Source organism: Cervus elaphus, chromosome 5, assembly GCF_910594005.1.
Source record: "Cervus elaphus chromosome 5, mCerEla1.1, whole genome shotgun sequence".
Classification (NCBI taxonomy): Eukaryota; Metazoa; Chordata; class Mammalia; order Artiodactyla; family Cervidae; genus Cervus; species Cervus elaphus.
In genome coordinates, this window is record NC_057819.1 from 14,107,553 (window position 1) to 14,128,840 (window position 21,288).

General features: G+C 35.6%; 1 protein-coding gene across 2 annotated transcripts in view; it reads right to left on the bottom strand.

Annotated features, from left to right (window-relative positions):
• MED13L (mediator complex subunit 13L) overlaps nt 1–21,288 on the bottom strand; it is a 285,924-nt gene that overhangs the window by 252,991 nt on the left and 11,645 nt on the right. For both annotated transcript variants that reach the window (XM_043901741.1, XM_043901742.1), the window contains exon 2: nt 425–662. In XM_043901741.1, coding sequence (XP_043757676.1) covers nt 425–662 — 238 coding nt within the window. The remainder of the gene's footprint in view (nt 1–424; nt 663–21,288) is intronic.

Genomic DNA, 21,288 nt, shown 5'->3' on the forward strand with positions numbered 1-21,288 from the left:
AAGTTTCTGTTATCACTTTACAATTTTCCACCAGAGTTGAGCTGGCAAAAACCGTAACAGCAAGAGTCCAAAAAAGAAAAAAAAAAATTCTTTTCATTTCACTGACTTGCTAATAACTCACATTTCACTATCATTTTAATACAGTAGATCTTAGCCTCAATTCCAACCCAAACACCCAGGGGATACTATACTTTAATAGAGTGGATCACAAGGTACTGATTCCCACCCAGTATGAATGGGCAAGAATCTGAAAAATACAGGGGTGAAAAGAAGAGGGGTGAGAGTAAGGAGGTTCCTTTGACACAAACCCATTAAACACTTGGATTTTTCTTCTCAGCAAGTCTTAATAACCTTTTCAGAATTTACCACTATTCAAAAAATATATAATGCAGATAACTTTTAAGAAAAAAAACAAAAAACTTACCCTGTAGTTCATGATGTATTACACCCACTAGATTGGGTTCGTCTCCCCACCAGAATATCCATAACTCTTTGCAATCTGGTTTGACATCACGGCGCCATACACACAGCAAGTTGGCTTGGAGACAGCGGATGAAACTTAACAGGATTGGATCATCTTGGGCTGGGGCTGAAATTATGGGTCCACAGTCCCCGTGCCCTCCAAAATTGTACCTACGCCATTTGATTCCCGTGAGTTCAGCCTGGAAAAAGAAAATTACAATTTTGACTGTTTTCTTCACATAAAGAACACTAAAAACAGGCTTCAATACAGAAAAATAAATCTGCTAAAAATAAATATTTACAGTACACCTCATTACCATAAGATTTCTTACACTGAAGAATTTCTGTCAATCCTTGATTTTTTTTTAAGGGGGTAAAAAGTTCATTTCTTCCTATCAAGATTTCTACATATATTACATATCAAAATACAGCAAAAAAGTAATCATTATTTCCTGTTGAACCACTTTTTACCTATTATTTACTATTAAGTCCCTATACATAAAACTTTCTATATTATTATTCCTTATTTAACTCATAAATTACATTTAGAAATCAAGTAAGAGTCTGTAGAACTGGAATAATTTCTTTCAAAGAATTTCACCAATTTCATCCCATCCAGAAACTATACTTTAAATCTTTTTTAATCAGGGAAATACAATGCAGTAACACAGTAGTTCATTATGAAAGCCTATAAATAACCTGCTAATAAACTAATGGAATGTTATCAACAATTTATTCCTGCTATTTAGTTTGCGGCACACAGAAAAGCTTTCCTTCTATAACAATTACCTGGTGTAGTTTGATCTTTGGTTTTTTAAACACATTTTAAAACATAGTAACTTTAAAAAAAAAAAAAAAAACATAGTAACTTTAAACCAGCTGAGAGCAGATCCTCTACCTTTGATCTGCCTTGTGAATTTGTATTCTAAAATTTCTTAAGTATTAGGTTTAAAAAGAACTAAGTTTCAAGGATGTTTCAACACAAACAAAAGTTGAATTCCTTACTTAACTAAGAACTACAACTATGTATTCAAAACTGATAGTAAAACTGATTCATAACATAATTCTGTACCAAAGAATCCATGTATCCCTTGCATTTAACCCTTACTCACTCATATTCCCCCTCCTCACACCACTCCCAACAACCAAGTTAATAATTTTTGTCAGGAAGTTGCTTTTTGAAAAACAAGTACCACAGGTGAGGAAAATAACTGTTACCTTCTACTAACATAACTAAAACAAGCTGAAGTCCTAAAACAATCACTATAATGAACATCTCTAGGAAAAAATTATCAAGTTTTCTTCAATCCCCAAAAAAGCTTCACTAAAGAAAAAATGATTCCAAAAATACTAACATCCAAACTAGAACTGTCTGAAATTCACTAATTTTTCCTTTCACAGTATCAGATGTGGAAATCTTATCTTTAATGAAAATTCTCAGTAAAACCTGGTATTGGCATCATTTGGGCTTTCTCCTTGGACGACTTGGTTTTTCCTCCAAATAAATATACCTGGCCAAGGAAAAGGTTCAAACAAAAAAGTGAACTAATCACACAAGAAATAATTATTTTCCATTATCATATGAGAAATAATTATCAGCATCATACTTTCCTGTTTTTCTATACATAAACATTTTAAAGTTTACATGTTTTCATATCCTTTTTCATTTACTATAACTATTTTTATATATTACTAATTACCATTCAAAAATAATTAATATTTTCATACTATTCACTGCTTGGAGAAAACAATTTATTCAATAACAACTGGACAGTCTTCATTTTTCTCACTATTATATTTGTTATTAACTGGCGAATATCCTTTAACATTTTCCTCAACTATTTCCTTAGGAGAGATTGTTGGGTACAGAATTACCAAAGACTACAAATATTTTAGTCTTCGGTAGACTCACAAAAGAATGCTACCATACTGCTTTTCAGTAGTCTCATCAACACAAATAATCTCCTCCCAAACTGCCTATCTTTAAAAACTCCTATCAGTTTAATAAAATGGTATGTCCTTGTACTAACTGGTAGTCCTCATTCCACTTAAGAGAAAATCATTATCATATATTTGATCTGATTGGGGCCAGTATTCCTGGGTTTGACTTCCAGCTCTGTATTTACTAGCTGGAGGTAGAAGTACCCAGCAAATCATTTAATCTTGGTCTTTCAGTTCCCTTACAAGTGAAATGAGAATAATGGTGTTCAGAATTGATTAGGTGAGTTCGTGCACAGACAGCACTTGGGACAGTGCCTGGCACACGGCCAAAAATGACACTGCTATCCTTACTAGCGGGACTAGTGTAGTTGTACCGCTTCCCTTTAGTTGTCTGTTTTCTATCATATGGATTTGTTTCTTCAAATAAAAGCAGTATGTATGTGTCTGTTTGTTTTAATCAGAAAGCCTAAGATCAAGTTTTAAATATGTATCAAAGAAGGTATCTAAATAAAAAGACTAAGTGGGAGCAACTGAAACCAGAAAAGAAGATGACTTGTTCAATCACTCAGTTGTGTCCAACTCTGTGACCCCATGGGCGGTAGCCAGCAAGGCTCCCCTGTCCATGGGATTTGGGGGTTGCCATTTCCTCTTCCAGGGGATCTTCCCCACCCAGTGATTGAATCAGCATCTCCTGCACTGCAGGCAGATTCTTTCCCACTAGAAGACTAACTTTTCTTCAATCACGTAAACAAGCATTCTATGCCCCAAAGATCCTGAGGAAGTGAGGGGAGGGAGGTAAGGAGGGGGAATGAAAATATACCAATGAATTTGAACCACTCAACAGCCCATAGGGTCACAAAGAGTCAGACACAACTGACAGACTAACACTAACGTTTACACTAACCATATTTAAAAGGTTAGAAAATTTAAATATATCAGATATTTAAACATCAGGTGAGTCAGTTCCCAAGAAAATCTATGAACCGCAATTCACTCACAAGAATACTTTCACCTGTAACATCCAATACGGCTCAGCAGACAAAAATATTTGGCTTTGATTCAGGAGAATGGTTTCCTAATCCTAGCACTTCCACTAACTTCCTATCAGTGCGTCTATGGTCTCAGTGGTAAAAGAAAGCCGCTGCCACCTGCTCTCTATCTTTATGGAGTTGTTCTAGCAAGTGATATAATACAAATGCAAGTGACATTACTTCAAAGCTACAAACTTAATCTCTTCATAACCAATTCAGCCAGAAGTACTAAAAATGTCCAGTTATTTAAAAACAATTTATCCCTTTACCTTAAAGCTAAAATTAAACATCACTATACCAATCTTCACTGGAAAATGTAACAATGAAACACCATTCAAGCCTAACATATACCTAAGTATAAAATGAATGTTCAAAGATTTAGCTTTACATTTTGAATTAGTATTTGATAAGAGGAAAAATGATTGAAACACTGTCCATGAAAAAAAATTCTATCATGGATGTATATTCAATTACACTATTAAAATATGTCCTTACATGCCATGATCATGTTTATAGTTAAAAATCAATTCCACACAAAGGTCTGTTGACTCAATTTCTGACGTATATTTCCAAGACTCAATATTCTTGAAGCAATCATCTAAAATATTTCTAGATGCAAGTTATCCCCAAAATGCAATTATTTCTCACTGTCAAAGATGAACAATCCACATTTATATTTAAGATTGTTGTTGTTCAGTTGCTAAGTCGTGTCCAACTCTTATAACCCCATGGACTATAGCCTACCAGGCTCCTCTGTCAATGGAATTCTCCAGACAAGAGTACTGGTGTGGGTTGCCATTTCCTTCTCCAGGGGATCTTCCCGACCCAGGGATCAAACCTGCATCTCCTGCGTTGGCAGGTGGATTCTTTACCACTGAGCCACCAGGGAAGCCCTAAGCTTAAGATTACATAGTTTTTAAAATATAGAATCAAAAGTATAAATATATTTTTATTCATCACCTACTTAATACCAGGCACCAAAGCAGGGTCTTCACATAAAATTTCTAATATGAGGCACCATACTAGGCTTCATATGTAATTTCTACATATGAGGACTTCATATGTAATTTCTAATCTTGGCCAACAGCTAAAGAAATTAGAAGTCAGAAAAATTAAGTAACTCTTCCAAAACCACATAGGTAGCAACTGGCAAATCCTAAACATAACTGAATTTAAAGCATAAATTCTTTCTACTCTGCCATGATGTTTCATAGGGCTAATGGTAACAAATGGCCCTACAGGATTATAAAATAGTACAAAGAAACTGTCATCAACTCAATTTAGCAGTGACAAGAGCTCATGCCCATACTTTCTAATTTAAGAAAGTTCATGAATCTTTCTTCACTCTTCCTAAGTTATTAAGAAAACTAGTGTTAAGACTGCTCACTACACCATCCCATAAATAGAAGAGATTAATTTCACTCAGATAATTACATACTCCTGTACATGTTACCACTGTAAGACCATATCCACACAAGCTAATTCTTAGGGTATGCATAACAAACCAAGAAAATAACTACTCTAATAGCAACAGAGACTGGAGGGAAGTTTTCTCAGCAATGGCTAGTATCAGCTGCATCGGTAGTCAAGGTCCTTGGGGAATTGAACTTCACCAGAAGAGACTCTCCTGGCCAAAACAGTAGTTCAATTCAGAATGGTTCTAACTAAATTGCAACAGAATCAGGATAAATGCATTTTTTTATGACATGAATGTATTTAAAGAAAATTTATATTAATTCTTAACATCCTACTCTTTAGGTACTAATGTAGGAAGTGAGCTGATAAATTTTCCCACTGGAGGTCACTTATTTGCACTGACCCATTGCAATCAGAACCCTTGTGACCAACATACATCAATACTTGCAAAGCGGCTCTCCAAAGTTAAAACTGTATTCAGAGGCCATGGAATAGAGTCAAACTAACATAACTTGATAAGAATGAACCCCGGGTGGATTATGAAAGAACACTGGCTGCAGGTCAGGAGACGGAGGCTCTAGTCCTAGTTTTTCAACTATTTACCTAAACGGTATCAGAAATCTCCATCTCAGGGCACCTTGGCTTCCCGCCCTTTGTAAGGTGATATGGTTGACCTAGATACTATAAAGAGCTCACGTCTCCTGACCCAAGCTAATTACATCCCACTCACAAAGGCGACTTGTAAATGAAACTGACTCTCATTAGAGACATTTGAATTTTCAAGATATAGTTGAAATAAAGATTTCTCAAACTACAGAACAAGCAGCTTAATATCAATCCTTGGCAGGATTCTAGGGTGATCTGTAGAAAAGGCAGATGTGATCATTTGGGACTAACGTGAGTACACGAGGAAATTTCAAGTCTGCCTCACACCACTTCCTCCTGTGATAGGGTTACTGTGCTAGCAGATCAGAGAAATACAGCTAACAAACATATTAAGTCACCTCTCAACTGAGTCAAAGGAAAGAAAAAAGTTAGGATAATAGAAAACGTCTGTTAAAACATAACTAATCAGCTCCAGGTAAAGATGGCAGAACAAATACACACATCTGCTTTTGCTCTCTCTTAAATCCCTCAAAAAACCCAGTAAAGAAGTTTGTTTCTTTGTTTTGTTTTGTTCCCTTAAATCATAAAATCACAATAGTAGGTAGGTAGCAGAGACAAGAGCATCCAGATTTTTAAAGGTAAGAAGCCAATGCTCAAGGTCAGGAGCCTTGTAATGCCTAAGAAAACTGAATCTGGGCTGTGGAGAAAGCAGAGCTACAACCCAATTTACACAGAACCATAAACACAGGTACAGTCGTCCCTCAATATCCATGGGGGATTGGTTCCAGGACACTCCACAAATTATCAAAATCTGTGGATGCTAAAGTAGTTTAAATAAATGGTGCAGAATTTGCATTTAACCTATGCATATCATTTAACCTATGCATATCATTATCAAAGAACTAAAAGGGCTCTTAGAAATTTTAAAACAATGATGCCAGAAATAATAAAACATCCACAGAAGGGCTGGAAGAAGATAAAGTTTCTCCCAGAAAGTAAAGCAAATAAAAATAAATAAAAATGGGAGGGTGGGGGGAGATAAAACTAGAGGATCAGCCCAGGAAGTTCAAAACCAAATAAAAGAGCTTTCAGAAAGGGAAAACACAGAAAATGAAAAAGAGGAAATGACCAATAAAATGATTCATGAAAATTGTGAGGGGTGGAGAGGTAAGGGTGGGGACAAAGGAAGAATGCGAATTTCCAGATTGCAAGGGCAGAGTAGAACAGAGTAGAAGAGACTCACAGAAAGCATATTACTGTAAACTTCCAACACTGCAGACAAAGAGAAGCACCTCAAAGCTCCCATATAGTATACAGGGGTCAGGAATCAAAAGGATTTCTGACTTCTCAATAGTAATATTAGAAGTAAAAAGGCAATGGTGTAGTATCTCCAAAATTCTAAAGAAAAAGTATACCAAACTAAACATCTATGCCATTCTAAATTATCTATGAAGTGTAAAAGCAGAATACATTTTAGAATATGCAACGTGTTTAAAAAAAAAAAAAAAAGGCATCCTTTCTTGGGAAGCTACTGGAGGCATACTCCATGAAAAGGAGGGAATGAATAAACCCTAAGTAGCCATGAGATTTAGGAAATAGATTCAACATGGGAGGGAGCAAACGAAGCCCTAAGATTACAGGCAATAATCAGATGATCCCAGGTTGTGAACTGTGCACCAGTTAGAGGGCAACCAATCCAGATTATAAGAGGTCAGATGGCTCCAGGGAAGACCCTGTCATGAATCTGGAACTGACAGAACACCGGATATTTGAAAATCTTTTAAACAGAGATTCAAATCATAGGCAAAAAGTTTGGTGATGAATTAGTCAAAAATACATAGAAAAGTAAACAGTCCAAAAGCAAGCAAACAAAATCCAGATAATTACCATCTTCGAGTTACACAGAAAAGAAAAAGTAATCAGAGTTTACTCCATGGCTCTGCCATATATTAACATAATCAAGTGAACATTAACACTGAATACTGAGCTAACCAAAATTACAATACAACTATTTTGGTGAAATGGAAGGATAGAAAAGGCATATTTGCTTAGTAGGAGGGAGAGAGAATAAGCTAAATCTTGATTTTCAAGAGTGGAAGGTTCAGAATTTCAAAACCTGAAAGTAATTACAAACGGTATTTAGAAACATTTAAAAATTAAGATAATGAACAAAAGTAGATGAACACATATGTCTCTGGAGAGGGTAAAATAGGGGCCAGGAGTAAGGGAATGCTATTCACTAAACCTAGGAATTCCCTGGAGAGCCAGTGGTGAGGACTTAACTGCTGTCACTGTCAGACCCAGGTTCAAATCCTGGTTGGGGAACTAAGACCTCATAAGGAGTGTGGTGCAGTTAAAAGAACAACAAAAACCTTGTAGAATTATTTGATTCTTTAACTATGTCAGAGTACAGTTCTGTTCTAAAATTTAAAAAAACACTAATCAAAATGTAGCAAAAATATTTAATACACACAAAAAGTTAAAACTAATTTTGAGAATTCACTTATACATTTTTACAGACTGATTCTAGGCAAATTCTTAAGCTTAAGAACAACTTAATATCCCATAAATTGTGTTGCAAAGCCAAAAACTTATTTTACTGGGTATTAAGATAACTGTTGTTATCTGTTTCTTCTCTCCATTTTTAGACCATTAAAACTCTAGGTGGGCAGAGACATGCTTCCAGCTACATGCTCCCTGCCATCTAGCTCTGCTCAAACTCTTCCTGCTCCAAGACAAGAGGTTTACCAGGGATCACCTTCACAGAGGCGAGGAGGACAACAGGGCACTGGGCCTCTCAGCCGACTCTCATCTAACATGGTATTTTCATGTTGTGAGAAACACAGTATGGTAACTCCCTCCATACAATACAGTTGTATGTCAAACATGGTTTCTAACACATACATACGTCTACTGACTCATAATAACGTTTTCCCTCAACTGTAACTTTCTTCCCAGCCCTCAGTTTACCAACACTAATTCAAAAATATAAAGATTTTTAAAATGGAGTTTAGCATGAGTGGAAAGGGGTGCTTTATTTGACAATGACCTAAACACAAACAATGTGAACTATTTTAAAAGTTACTGCCATCCTAAGCTACATTGATAAAAGTATAGTATTTAGATCCTACATAACAGATTATACGAGTCACTAGTCCATACTGCTTTCAACTCCTAGCTCCTTAGTTTGAGAAAAATCTAGATAAGGTGCAGCAAATTAACAGATGTAGGATGAGGAAATCTAAACATGTCATATGGCTAGAGGTTATATGGCCTCATGTTCCAATTCTTTCAATAGAATAAAATAGCAAAAAGAAAATAAATCCACAGCTGAATTAAGTTGAATAAAGTTAAGAGACTGAAGAAATTTCAAAAGTCTTCAAAGTTAGTCACACAGAAGACTGACACAGGAAAGATGAATTCAATTTGCTCAGAACTGACCCAAGTGATGGCCGACAATCGAATGGGAAAAACGAAAACAACAGTGAGAGCTCTCTGAAGAAAACAGCCCTGACCGGCATCCCTGAGAACCACAGGCACGGGGTGAGCGGGAAGCTGGTCAAGACCAGACGCGCTTCAAACAGAAAAGCGCTGGTTAAACAATATGATTTAAAGGTTCCTTTCAAACATGAAATATGTATCTCAGATTCCTCCCCTTCAAGCATGAGACTTCGTAACTCTACTATCATTTATGTCTCAGTCGAGTAGCTCAGGAGGTAGCAAACTAGGGCCTGCAGGCAGGCCACTCGTTTTGTAAATGAAGCTTTATCAGTACACAACCACACCACGCATTGTCTATGGCTGCTTCCACAGCACAACCACGCAGTTCAGCCTGAAGTAATGAACCCTCTGGTTCTCTAAGAAAAAGTCTGCTCATCCCTAAACTAGGATAATATACACAGGCAAATATGACAATTAAATTATAAGTAAGAAGCACCAAAATTATCCTCCCACCATAAACAATCAGAAAACCAGACCAAAAAAAAAAAGAAACTGTTTTCAGATACTGGACGGCAGATAACACAAAGGTAGAATCTCTGAGGTAAAGAAAACCAAAGAAGCAGGTCCTATAAACTCTAAGGTAACTAGAATATGTTAAAGTAGATCAGCAGAAAAGAGAGTTTACGCAGAAAGAGTTCCAGAGATCTGATAGGGTTTCTTTTGAGGCTGTTTCTAAATACCAAGTTACACATTTAAACAAAATTCAACAGGCACCAGGCAACCAGGAAGTTCAGTGAACTCAGAGCAATATAAACCAGAAGAAAGAAGAAAATCAAAATATATACAATCGAACATCTGAAAACCAGAGATAAAAGGGAAATCTTCTGCAGTGGCAGGCAGGTTCTTTACCACCAGCGCCACCTGGGAAGCCCCAAAAAGAAAACTCTTAAAAGCTGTCAAGAGGGGAAAAAAGAAACACATTACATAAGCAAAAGCAAACAATATTCACAACAGATTGCTCAAAAGAAAATATGTAAGCAGAAAATAATGGAACTTGGGACTTCCCCAGTAGTCCAGTACTTAAAGAATCTGCTCTTCCCATGGGTTCAATTCCTGGTTGGTTAACAGGGATCCTACATGCGACACAGTTAAAAACCAAACAAAAAAAAACAATGGAACAAGCTGAAAGACAAAAAGTCTCCACACCTATAACTCTAGATCAAGCACAAATCTTTCAAAAAATGAAGGTAAAATATCAATTTTATTTTTTAGATCAACAAAAGCCAATGGAATTGTACTTTAATAAATGTAACTAGAATAAACGCTTTTTAAAAAGTTCTTCTGCTACAAGGAAAACTTATCAGATGGAGACCTAGATCTACACAAAAGAATAACAAGCTCCAGAAACAATCAATATATAAATATAAATCATGTATTCTCATTTTGAAATTTCCTGAAAAACTAATTAACTGTTACTGTAAAAATAATGGATCATGGACTGGATACTGGCTATAGAAGAAAAATTTAAAACAATAGAACAAAGGCCAGAAGGAGAAAGTGGATATATACTGTTCCATTAACATAAATGAAAAAATGCACTACTTGGAGGCAAACTTAGTAAGCTAAAGATGCATATTATAAACCCTTAACCAGTTCTTAAAAACTAAAACAAAGAAGCATATCTAATAATGAAGACAAAATGGACTCATTCAAAAAAAAAAATACTCAAAATAACCCAAAAACAAGGAGGAAAAGACAGAAAATGGATACGACAGGAAAAAAGCCAAAATAGCTGATTTAAACCCAATCATATCAATACAATTATACAATTAAAAGACACTGATTCTCAAAATGGATAAAATATACATTAATACCAAAGTGGACTCCAAGAGGACTATTACTAGGACTAGAGAGAGAAATTTTATAATGATAAAAATGGCAATTCTTCAAGAAGACATAAATCCCAAATGTGTAGGTATCTAATAACAAAACTTCAAAATATATGAACCACAATATATATATATATCTAAAAGGAGAAATTGACAAATCCAGAATTATAATTGGAGACTTCAACAGGCCTCCTCTCAGCAACTGATAAAACAAGTAGACAGAAAATCAATAAGGATATAGAAAAACGTGAATACTATCAACCAATATAACCAAACTGACATTTATAAAACATTACAACTCAACAAAAGACTACACATTTTTTTTTTTTTCAAATCCACATGGAACATTCACCAAGAGAAACCATATGCTGGGCCATAAAATAAATACCAATGTATTTTTAAAAGCTAAAATCTCTGAACAGAATTAAATTAGAAATTAACAAAGTATCTCCAATGCTCCCCTCCCCCACAAATAACTTTTAAATAATGCACAGGACCACCTCCTGCCAAAAAAACACAAAGGAAACTAGAAAATCTTTTGAACTGATTATGACAACAAAATATACTGAAATATGAGGGCTACAAGTAAAACAGTGCACAAAGAGAAACCTGTAGTGTTATATATTCACATCAGAAACGAAGAAATGTATAGAACTGCTCTAAGCTTCTTCCTCTGGGAGCTAGAAAAGGTGTAAACTAAATAAAATGCAAATTGACAGAAATAATAAAGCAAAGAAATAAAAGAAATATAAAACAGACTAAAAACAGACAAATCCAATAAAATGAAAAGCTGGTTGTTGTAAAAGATCAATAAGATTGACAAACTTCTCACTACGTTAATCAAGAGAGGTTAAAAAAAAGACAAATTACCATTATCAGGAATGAAAGATGAGAAATTACTCCACATCGTAAGGACACTGTAAAGATAATGGAATTACTATAAACAACAGTATGTCAATAGTTAAAACTACTTAAATGGACTATTCCTTTGCAACAATTACAAAAGTAACACACACACCAAGACCTAAATAGCCCTTTATCTATTAAGAAATGGAATTCATAAATTAAAATCTTCCCTAAAAGAGTTCTCTAAGGCAAGATGGCTTCACTAGTAAATTCTATTCAAACATCTAAGGAAGCAATACCACCAGTTCTACACAAACTTTAAAAAAACAGAGGGACTACTTATCAATTCATTTTTAGGAGACCAACATTACTAAGACCAAAGACATTACAAGAAAAGAAACCTACTGTCAATATCCTTCACGATCATAGATTTAAAAATCAGTAACAAAATATTGGCAAATCAAATCCAACATTATATAAAAATGATAATACAGGAGTTTATTTTGGGTATTAAACTTAGTAGCATTAGTTTGAAAATCCATCAATGTAATTTCAGTCAAATTTAGTTCAAAACTCATCAATAAAATACCCTATATTAACAAAACTTGTGATCAACCCAACAGAGAAAACATTTTACAAAATTCAACACCAATTCATAGCAAAAAGATTAAGCAAACCAAGAATTAAAGGAAACTCTCTCAACCTGATGTACATTCTTAATACATTTCTATTCAACTCTGAACTATAGATCCCTCCCAATCAATGCAATAACTAAAGGAAAAGAAAAGGCATACAGATTAGAAAGGTGTAACACATCATTTTTATTTACAGACAATAGCATCATTTACATTTACAAAGATTAAAGGACTTCAGAAGAGCTACTAAAATTAATACAGTTGACCTTCAACAACATGGGTTTGAACTGTGCAAGTACACTAAAATGCAGATTTTTTTAATACTACAGCACTACATGATTCATGGTTAGCTGAATCTGTGGATGCAGAACTGTGGATATGGACGAACCATGGGTATGTAGGATGACTATAAGTTATAGTCAGATTTTCAACTGTGGGGAGGGTTGCTTCCTATAACCTTCATATTGTTAAAGGCTCAACTGAGATTGAATTTAGGGAATTTACAGTGTGCGGGATAAATATTGGGCTTCCCCGGTGGCTCAATGACAAAGAAACCGCCTGCCAATGCAGGAGACATAAAAGACGCCGGTTCGATTCCTGGGTCTGGAAGATCCCCTGGAGAAGGGCATGGCAACCCACTCCAGTATTCTTGCTTGAAGAATTCCATGGACAGAGAAGCCTGGCGGGTTACAGTCCATAGGGTCACAAACAGTCAGACACAACTGAAGCGACTTAGCATGCATGCACAGGATAAATACACAAAAGTTCACTATATTCTATCAATACAAACTAGCAGTGAACAATTTAAAAATAATATTTAAAAGCAATGCCACTTATAACAGCATTGAAAAATATGAACTACTCAGAGATAAATCTGATAACATATGTTACAGATCTGTACACCAAAAACTACAAAAAAATGCTGAGAGAAATTAAAGATCTAAAGAGATGGAGAGGTAGAACATGTTTATGGATTAGAACATCTAAAACTGTTAACCTATCAATTCTCCCCAAGTTGATCTACAGAGTCAACCAGACATCAACCAAATCCCTGCAGTTTTTTTAAATAAATTAACAGATTGATTCTAAACCTTATATTGAAATGCAAAGTACTCAAGAGAGCCAAAACAATTTTGAAAAAGAACAAAGTTGAGAGTTTATCCTGATTTCAAGATATACAATAAGATTTCAGTAATCATGACTTTGTGCTAGTGGCAGAAGTAGGGAGAGCAAAGGAACAGAACATAGGGAATTCCCTGGCAGTCCAGTGGTCAGGACTCCTCTCTTTCCCTGCCAAGGGCCCAGGTTCAACCCCTGGTTGGGGAACTAAAACCCTACAAGCCACGCTACACACATACATTCAATACATTCACTAGATTTTTGATAGGGATAGGGAAAAACATAAGTCTTTTCAACAAATAATGCTGGAATAACTAGATATCCCACGAGCAAAAAGAACTTCAACCCTTACCTCACACCACACAAAAAATTAACTCAAAATGGGTCACTTAACCACAGACCTAAACCTAATAAAAAAACACTATGATACCTCTAGAAGAAATCATAAGAGAAAATCTTTGCTACTCTGGAATAGCAATTAGAACTCATACATAGCTGGCTGCAATGTAAAATGGCACAACCACCTTTTTAAAGTTGAGCAGTACTTAATAAAGTGAAATCTGTATTTCCCACATGATTCAGCAAATGCACTCTTGGTTGTTTACAGAAATAAAAACATATCCCCCACATAAAAACCAGTACATGAAAGTTCATAATCATCAATAAATGAATGGCTAAGCAAATTGTGGTGTATCAATACACAGAACTACATACAGCTTAGCACTAAAAAGGAATTATCTACTTAAGAAACAATATGAAGCCACACAAAGGAGACTATATACTATATGATTCCATTCATAAAATATCCTAGAAAAGGCAATATGAGTCTACAGTAACAGAAGATCAGTGGTTGCCTGGAGGTGGGGGACGGTTTCACAGACTACACATTCATCAAAACTCATAAATCTGTACTGCTTAAGATGGGTAATATTTTACTGTACATAAACTATACCTCAATAAAGATAATAAAAAATGTAAGTATTAAATGAAAGAAACTACATTTAAAAATCTCTCAAAGGAAAAAAAATCTATTTTTAATATAGCTAAAGTAACCATATTGTGTATCTCCAATATAAATGAATCTCTTTTACAAAGTATACAATATTTTCAAAAAAATTATTTTCATGCCTAACTATCTATATCAGGTCACTGATTAATGATTTATATTTATTAAACTTAATTAAAAGAGAACCCTTATGAAATATCTGGGAACTATTTAATGAAGTTCATTAGTGACATTGGGATGATTTCTTATCCAACTGCAATAACAGACTATAAATAAAAAATGTATGTTACTTTCTCTGTATATCAGAGATTGTTAGCTGCCTACCCAAGCATGAATGGCTCCTTCCTCCCCAGTAACACACAGTCCAATGCTGGGGAAAACAATGTGCTCACTTGAAGAACTACATTTCCCAGCCTCCCTGAGGTTAAGTATGGCCAGATGCGTTCTAAAGAACTTCCTAGAAGCTTCCTTTGAAAGGAGGGGTGTGGCCCTCCTCCAGTCCCTTCTCCTTCCTATCTAGAACGTCACCAGATGATTAGAGCTTGAGAAGCCGTCTTGGACAACATGCTACTTGCGATAAGCTAGAGATGATGGAGTAACAAGAAACGACGAGTCTGGGTCCCTGGACGACTGAGAGGTAACCAAGCCAGTTCTGACATGCTGCCTCCAGGTTGCATGCATGCAAAACAGGAAATTTCTACCTTGTTTAAGCTATTTTTGTTTTGAAATAAGCACATGATTATGTTACTATAATAAATCATTTCTGATGAGCATTTCAGCAACTGGTTTTTCATTTTCAAAAAAATTTTTAGTGAGGTGATGAGTTGTTTTGAGACTATACAGTAACCTAGGTTTTTTATCTTGCCCAGTCATTGACCAAAGCAATAAACCACCCTAATTTTTCTTTTTTTGTTGTTTTTTCTGATTTTTCAACTAATTCTCTATTTGGAATAAAGTAGTCTAGGAGGATTGGAGAAGGAAATGGCAACCCACTCCAGTATTCTTGCCTGGAGAATCCCAGGGACAGAGGAGCCTGGTGGGCTGCCATCTATGGGGTCGCACAGAGTTGGACACGACTGAAGCGACTTAGCAGCAGCAGTCTAGGAGGGGAAAAAAAAAAAAAAAACCTGCCTATCTCTGGGAAGAAATTTTAAGCTGCTTTATTACTCCATTAATCTCTGATGAAACTTTTTAAAAATGTAAACTGTGTTATCACTCCATTAATCTCAGGCAAATCTATATGCTCCAGTGACTTCTACCTTCATGCTTATGCTAAGTTATATGGTGTACACTGTTAATTTTTAAAAGGCTCAGAAAAGAAAGAGACCAATAATGTCTGGAATACCTAGGAAGAGCTTCACAAAAACTCTAAAAGGATTTAGACAAGAAAAGAAAGAAGAGCACACAATACAACGCACTAGGTTAAGTGCTCAGGCTTTTAAGTCAGTGACTTGGCTCCATGGCTGGCTGGCTGTGTGACCTAAGGCAAGTGACTATAATCTGATTCAGTTTTCTTATCTGAAAAATGGGAACAGTAGTATCTATCTCATCAGGATCTGGATGAGAAAATTTACGTAGCTGGCAAGAAGTTAAGCAATTCCAGGCATTCAGTAAGCACTTTTACAGCAAAAGCTTTGACATGAGAATGTGTGCAATATGTGAAGATCTAACCTGAAATAAAGATGCCTGTTAGTGAATGGTTGGAAACTTTAAATAAAAAAATAAAACAGAAGGCTTTCTAGACATTAAATGCTTTTGAAAAATAAGAAAATTCACAAAATATGTATACCTGTTTGCATAAAAGCATTCTCATAACCTCATTAGAAATAAAGAAACTGAAATTTTAAATACTGAGATATTTTCTGCTCAGAGTATAAAAATTTAAAGTTTCACAACAGGTGAGGATGGAGGAATTGGGCATTTATATTATTGCCCAAGGAAATATAAACTGATACATCTTTCTGAAGAATTTATGGTTATAACTATCAAAAATGCATAACTACTTGTTACAGAAAATACTGAATTGTAATATTTCTCACAATTGATGGTTAAATAAACAGTGCATCTGATCCTGTGAAACATGATACAACCACTGAAAAAAATAACAATAGTAAGGTATATCTAAATTTACTGAGTCGAAAATATTTTGAGACTTTGATTCTATGACTTTAATATTTTTTAAATGTTAAGTTGAAAAGTATGTTGCAGGAAAAATGGGAGAATTAGCCCCCACCTGTAATTTTTTTAACTACAAATACGACCATCTTCAACAGAATGCATAAACAAACTGCAGTACAAGAGTAAATGATAACTGCACATTGTTGGAATACAGTATTAAATAAAAAGGTAAGTTGCAAAGGAATACAGTTCATTTATAAAAAGTTCCAAAACCCAAAACTATGTACATGTGTTTATATATATATATATGTAAAACACACTAAATTCACATGATTAAAACTTTGTTTAAAAACATGATAAAAATAAAATCCAGAATAGTTACCTTTGAAGGGATAGAAAACAGAATGGAAAGAAATCATAGGACTTCACAAATGATAAAATGTTCTTTTTCTTACTCTGGGTATTAGGTACATGGCTGTCCAATATATCATGATTGTTTGTATCTTATGTACAATTTATACATGCTATTATCTAATGAAAACAATTTTGCAATTGCCAGTTTATAAGCACACAAACATATTTTTTAAAAACCCAGAATGATAAAAAGTAACCTGGAATGATAAAAAATTAAACAACTGGTAGTTATCCCTACATGGGGAAGGGGAACCTCCTGTTAACAATATTGAATTATTAAAGTATAAAATTAATTAAATTTATAAAATACTTTTCTCTTTCAAATTGTAATTATGAAAATGGTAACCAAATGGAAAATGTTAGTGCACACAGCTGAATAAAGAACTGTATTTACCCTGTGATTATATGTTTACCCAAAAACTGCATGTTAACAAGAATAGAAAAGTTGTGTGTATCTAACACACACAGATCTAATGGTGTGTCTGGACTATGTAGGCACTTTATGCAGTTTTAATTTCTTGGAAGTTTTATTTCTTGGAAATATTTTGTATTTCATTAGTACGACCTCACTTGGAGAGAAATCACAGAAAAATGCAACTGCAAGAAAGCCAACTCTCCACCTTCAGGGTAGCCAAGTTAAAAAATCTACCCGCATGGGAAGGCTGAATGAATTACAGCCAATTGACAATGGATAGCACATGCTGTGCCAGTAAGTGCACTCAAAACAACTGGAGAGGATCCCCACCACAGCAAGGAGATTACATCAAAAGGTTCTGAAGTGCATATGTACATTTTAGCGCTTAGCTGAGAACTGGGGCTGCCAAGTCAAAGTGCAGCGGGCAGGGAAAGCTCCGGAGCACTGGGAGTGCAGGAATGTGCTGAAGAAGGAAAGGGGTAGGGAGGGATGGGCAGAAAGTGAGGGGCGAAGCGAAAACTTTTCCCAGCATGTGAGGCAGGAACCTGACATAACAATGATACTCTCAGTATCTATAAAAATATTGTCCAACCAGAAACCTAAGTGCTGAGGGAAGAACAGGTGATAGGAATGAAAATTTAAAGGAACCCAAAATCAGAACAAAGAGGTGCCAAAGATACACAGTGTTGTGGTCTTTACAACTATCCTCTTTAGTCTATCCACTATGCCAGTTCCTAAAAACCGGCAGTTTCCACAAAGGTAAGAAGAAAAATAGTGGTAAAGCCGTTTTCATCCTCCTACCAATAAAATCACTAATATGAAATTAATATAAAGAAAACCTTTAAATCTTAATATAAATAAAACCTTTAAATAAAAAACTAAGTGAAAACCACCCAGAGCAGATTTACAGAGGGAAAATGTAACCTGCTTTCTGAGCTCACCACTATTAAAAGCAGAAGCATTAAGTAACAGATGCTGACAGAGGCACTGCTGTCGGGGTACACCCCATCTATTTTCTTCTCTGTCAGAGCTTCTCCACACCCATTTCTGATCATCAACATTTCAAGAGCTCTTCCCCTACCAAAATATTCTTCATTCCCACCTACAAACAACCACTATTCATCACCCACAACTCTCCACCCAGTCTACCAGTCTTGCCTTCTCCTTTCTTCCCAACCTTTTTAATTCACCCCCCTTGCTCCTAAATCTTATTCTCTATTTAGGAGAGAAATCTTGTTCCCACTGCCTAAAGTGTTTTCTGAAAATAGGCAGGTTATAAAGGCTAGTGTTTGTTTTTACTTTTTTCCCACTATCTCTTGCCTTTCTGCCCCCAGCTCTTGTCCATAATTAATTTTAAAACTGTAACTTCCACAGGGCATAATTTAATAGCAAGAACCCAGGCTCAGTGAATACTTGCATATATATATATAACTATGATCAAAGCATAGCTCTTTTTAACAACTATACCTCATGGATGCCGCTAACAGTTCTTTGTTTTGCATAAACAAGAACACAAGTGCTATAAACCAAGAGTGTTTGCCATTTGATTCCTCTCCTATGACAAAATTTGGTAACCAACTTCTGTCAATTCTACCTTCAAAATATTACTTGACACCACTTCTCTCTCTTCATTCCTACTGACCCTGCGTCATTTCTCAGATCCAGACTATTCCAAGAGCCGTCTCTCTGCCTTTGGGGTTTGTCCGCTACTACAGCTGACACGACACAGAGCCCACGGGAGTTTTCTCTCTGAAACATAAATCTGGTCAGGTCATTACTCTCCTCAGAAGCCTTCAGGCACTCCCTTGTGCATACAGAATAAACGTCGAGCTCCTTCATGTCATCCAATATAGCATCAAACATCATCTTTCAGGCTTGTCACCTATCTATTATAAGCATTAAATAAAAATAAGTAAACTCAACAAAAGAATAATTTCCAAGGGTATCTAGAAATGAATTCTTAATGTATTATGTATGTAATTATTTATGTAACTGATAAATTTATTTATCTCAAGCACATACTATTACCTCCAAACTCAACTTTTACAAAATAACTAAAGTTCTATCCACCTAATGTGTTAAAACTGAATTTCACTATTTATTTTTATTTTCAATTCCAATGTTAAAATGTAAGGTGGACCACAAGGATTCTAAATCAACAGTTATCTTTTAAATGAATGTTAACCCATATCGTTTTCCATGGATAGACAAACTACATTTGTTTTCCATGTAGACTATTTCTTGAGTTCACCATATAAACTATCAAACCAGGCTACTCATATCTTAACACAATTATTAGAAAAGTTTCCTAAAAACAAGTACTTCTTCTTCAAATCAAATTTATAAAATTTACTAAAAAAGACAGTTCTATTAGCTTACACATAGCAAAGGATGGGTTCTCATGAGAATCAATCTGCTGTGTAATTAAATGTTATAGGATCTTGCAGACAGACTCAAGAATAGTACCATCTGTCTGGATTACAAAGCTCGGTTTTACCATATATCACCAAACGGCAACAAAATATTATTTTCATACGTATCTCAAGTAATTTACAGACAACTAAAGAATTTATCTATTTGGGATCACAACACTTGATTCAATCCATACCCATGATAATACTTTGGATGTAAACCAATACTCTTTGAAAAATGTTTTTAGTAACTTAGACTTATATTTCAGAAGGTAAACATTCATGGTCTTCAGTAGCTACAATGTAGATTTACGCTGTGGTATAAATTCTAAATGTTAAACTGTTCAGGTGTTAAATACATCTGTAAAATTTTAAAGTGCCTGTTATTTGTTTAGAATAATATCATTTAAGTAAATTTTCCCCAAATATCTACAGATCTAGAATTACACTGCCACACTTTTTGACAGGATTTCAGTTCTCATTTTTTAATATGAAAAGTATTTTTTAAAGAGAAATTATTATAAATAAAATCATCTATGTAACATGAAAACCATAGGAACAAAGCTGATTGAGAAAACTCTCATGATATTCCTGAATTCAAAAGCAGAAAACAATCCTTGCCACTGCAACTCAATCTAAATAATACAGGCATGCCTGCTACAGATCAAACATCCTCTGCACCACCTCCTCTAACACTGAATGTTAAGGGAGACCGTGAGAAAGTAAAATCCTAAATAGGCATGTAAGTGCTAATCTTTGCTGCCTGTGGAAGAAGCTGCTGAAAGAACACGCCTGGGACGACAGACGGCTTCGTGTGTGTGTGTGCACTTAGTCGCTCAGTCATGTCCAACTCTTTGTGACCCCATGGACTGTACCCCACAAAGCTCCTCTGTCCATGGAATTCTCCAGGCAAGAATACTGGAGTGGGTTGCCATTTCCTTCTCCAGGGGATCTTCCCAACCCAGGGATCAAACCCAGGTCTCTCGCACTGCAGGCAGATTCTTTACCATCTGAACCACCAGGGAAGCCCACAGTTGACTACGTGGGCAGCCTCAAATGAGTAAAGCAATACCAAGGGGACAAAAGCAAGTTATTTTGGTCTCAGAGGCCAAACTTTCTGTTACAACCTAAAGAAATTGTCTCAATGGGATACTTTATCCTAAGGCTTTTCTTTACAATTATTTCAGTTTAGCCCAAATTGAGGAGGCTGCCCACGTGGCTCAGTGGTAAAGAATCTGCCTGCCAATGAGAGAGACACGGGTTCAATCCCTGGGTAAGGAAGATGCCCTGGGGAAGTAAATGGCAACCCACTCCAACATTCTTGCCTGGGAAATCCAACGGACAGAGGAGCCTGGTGGGCTACAGTCCATGGGGTCGCAACAGAGTCAGACACAACTCAGCGACTAAACAACAACAAGCCAAAAATGAAGCTCAGGAGGATAGATAGCTGACGTTTGCTAGACAGACACAGACAGAGCACAACTTAGAATTCTATTCCTCCTCCTGTGATAATCCGCCTTGATCCCCAGAAAGCAAAA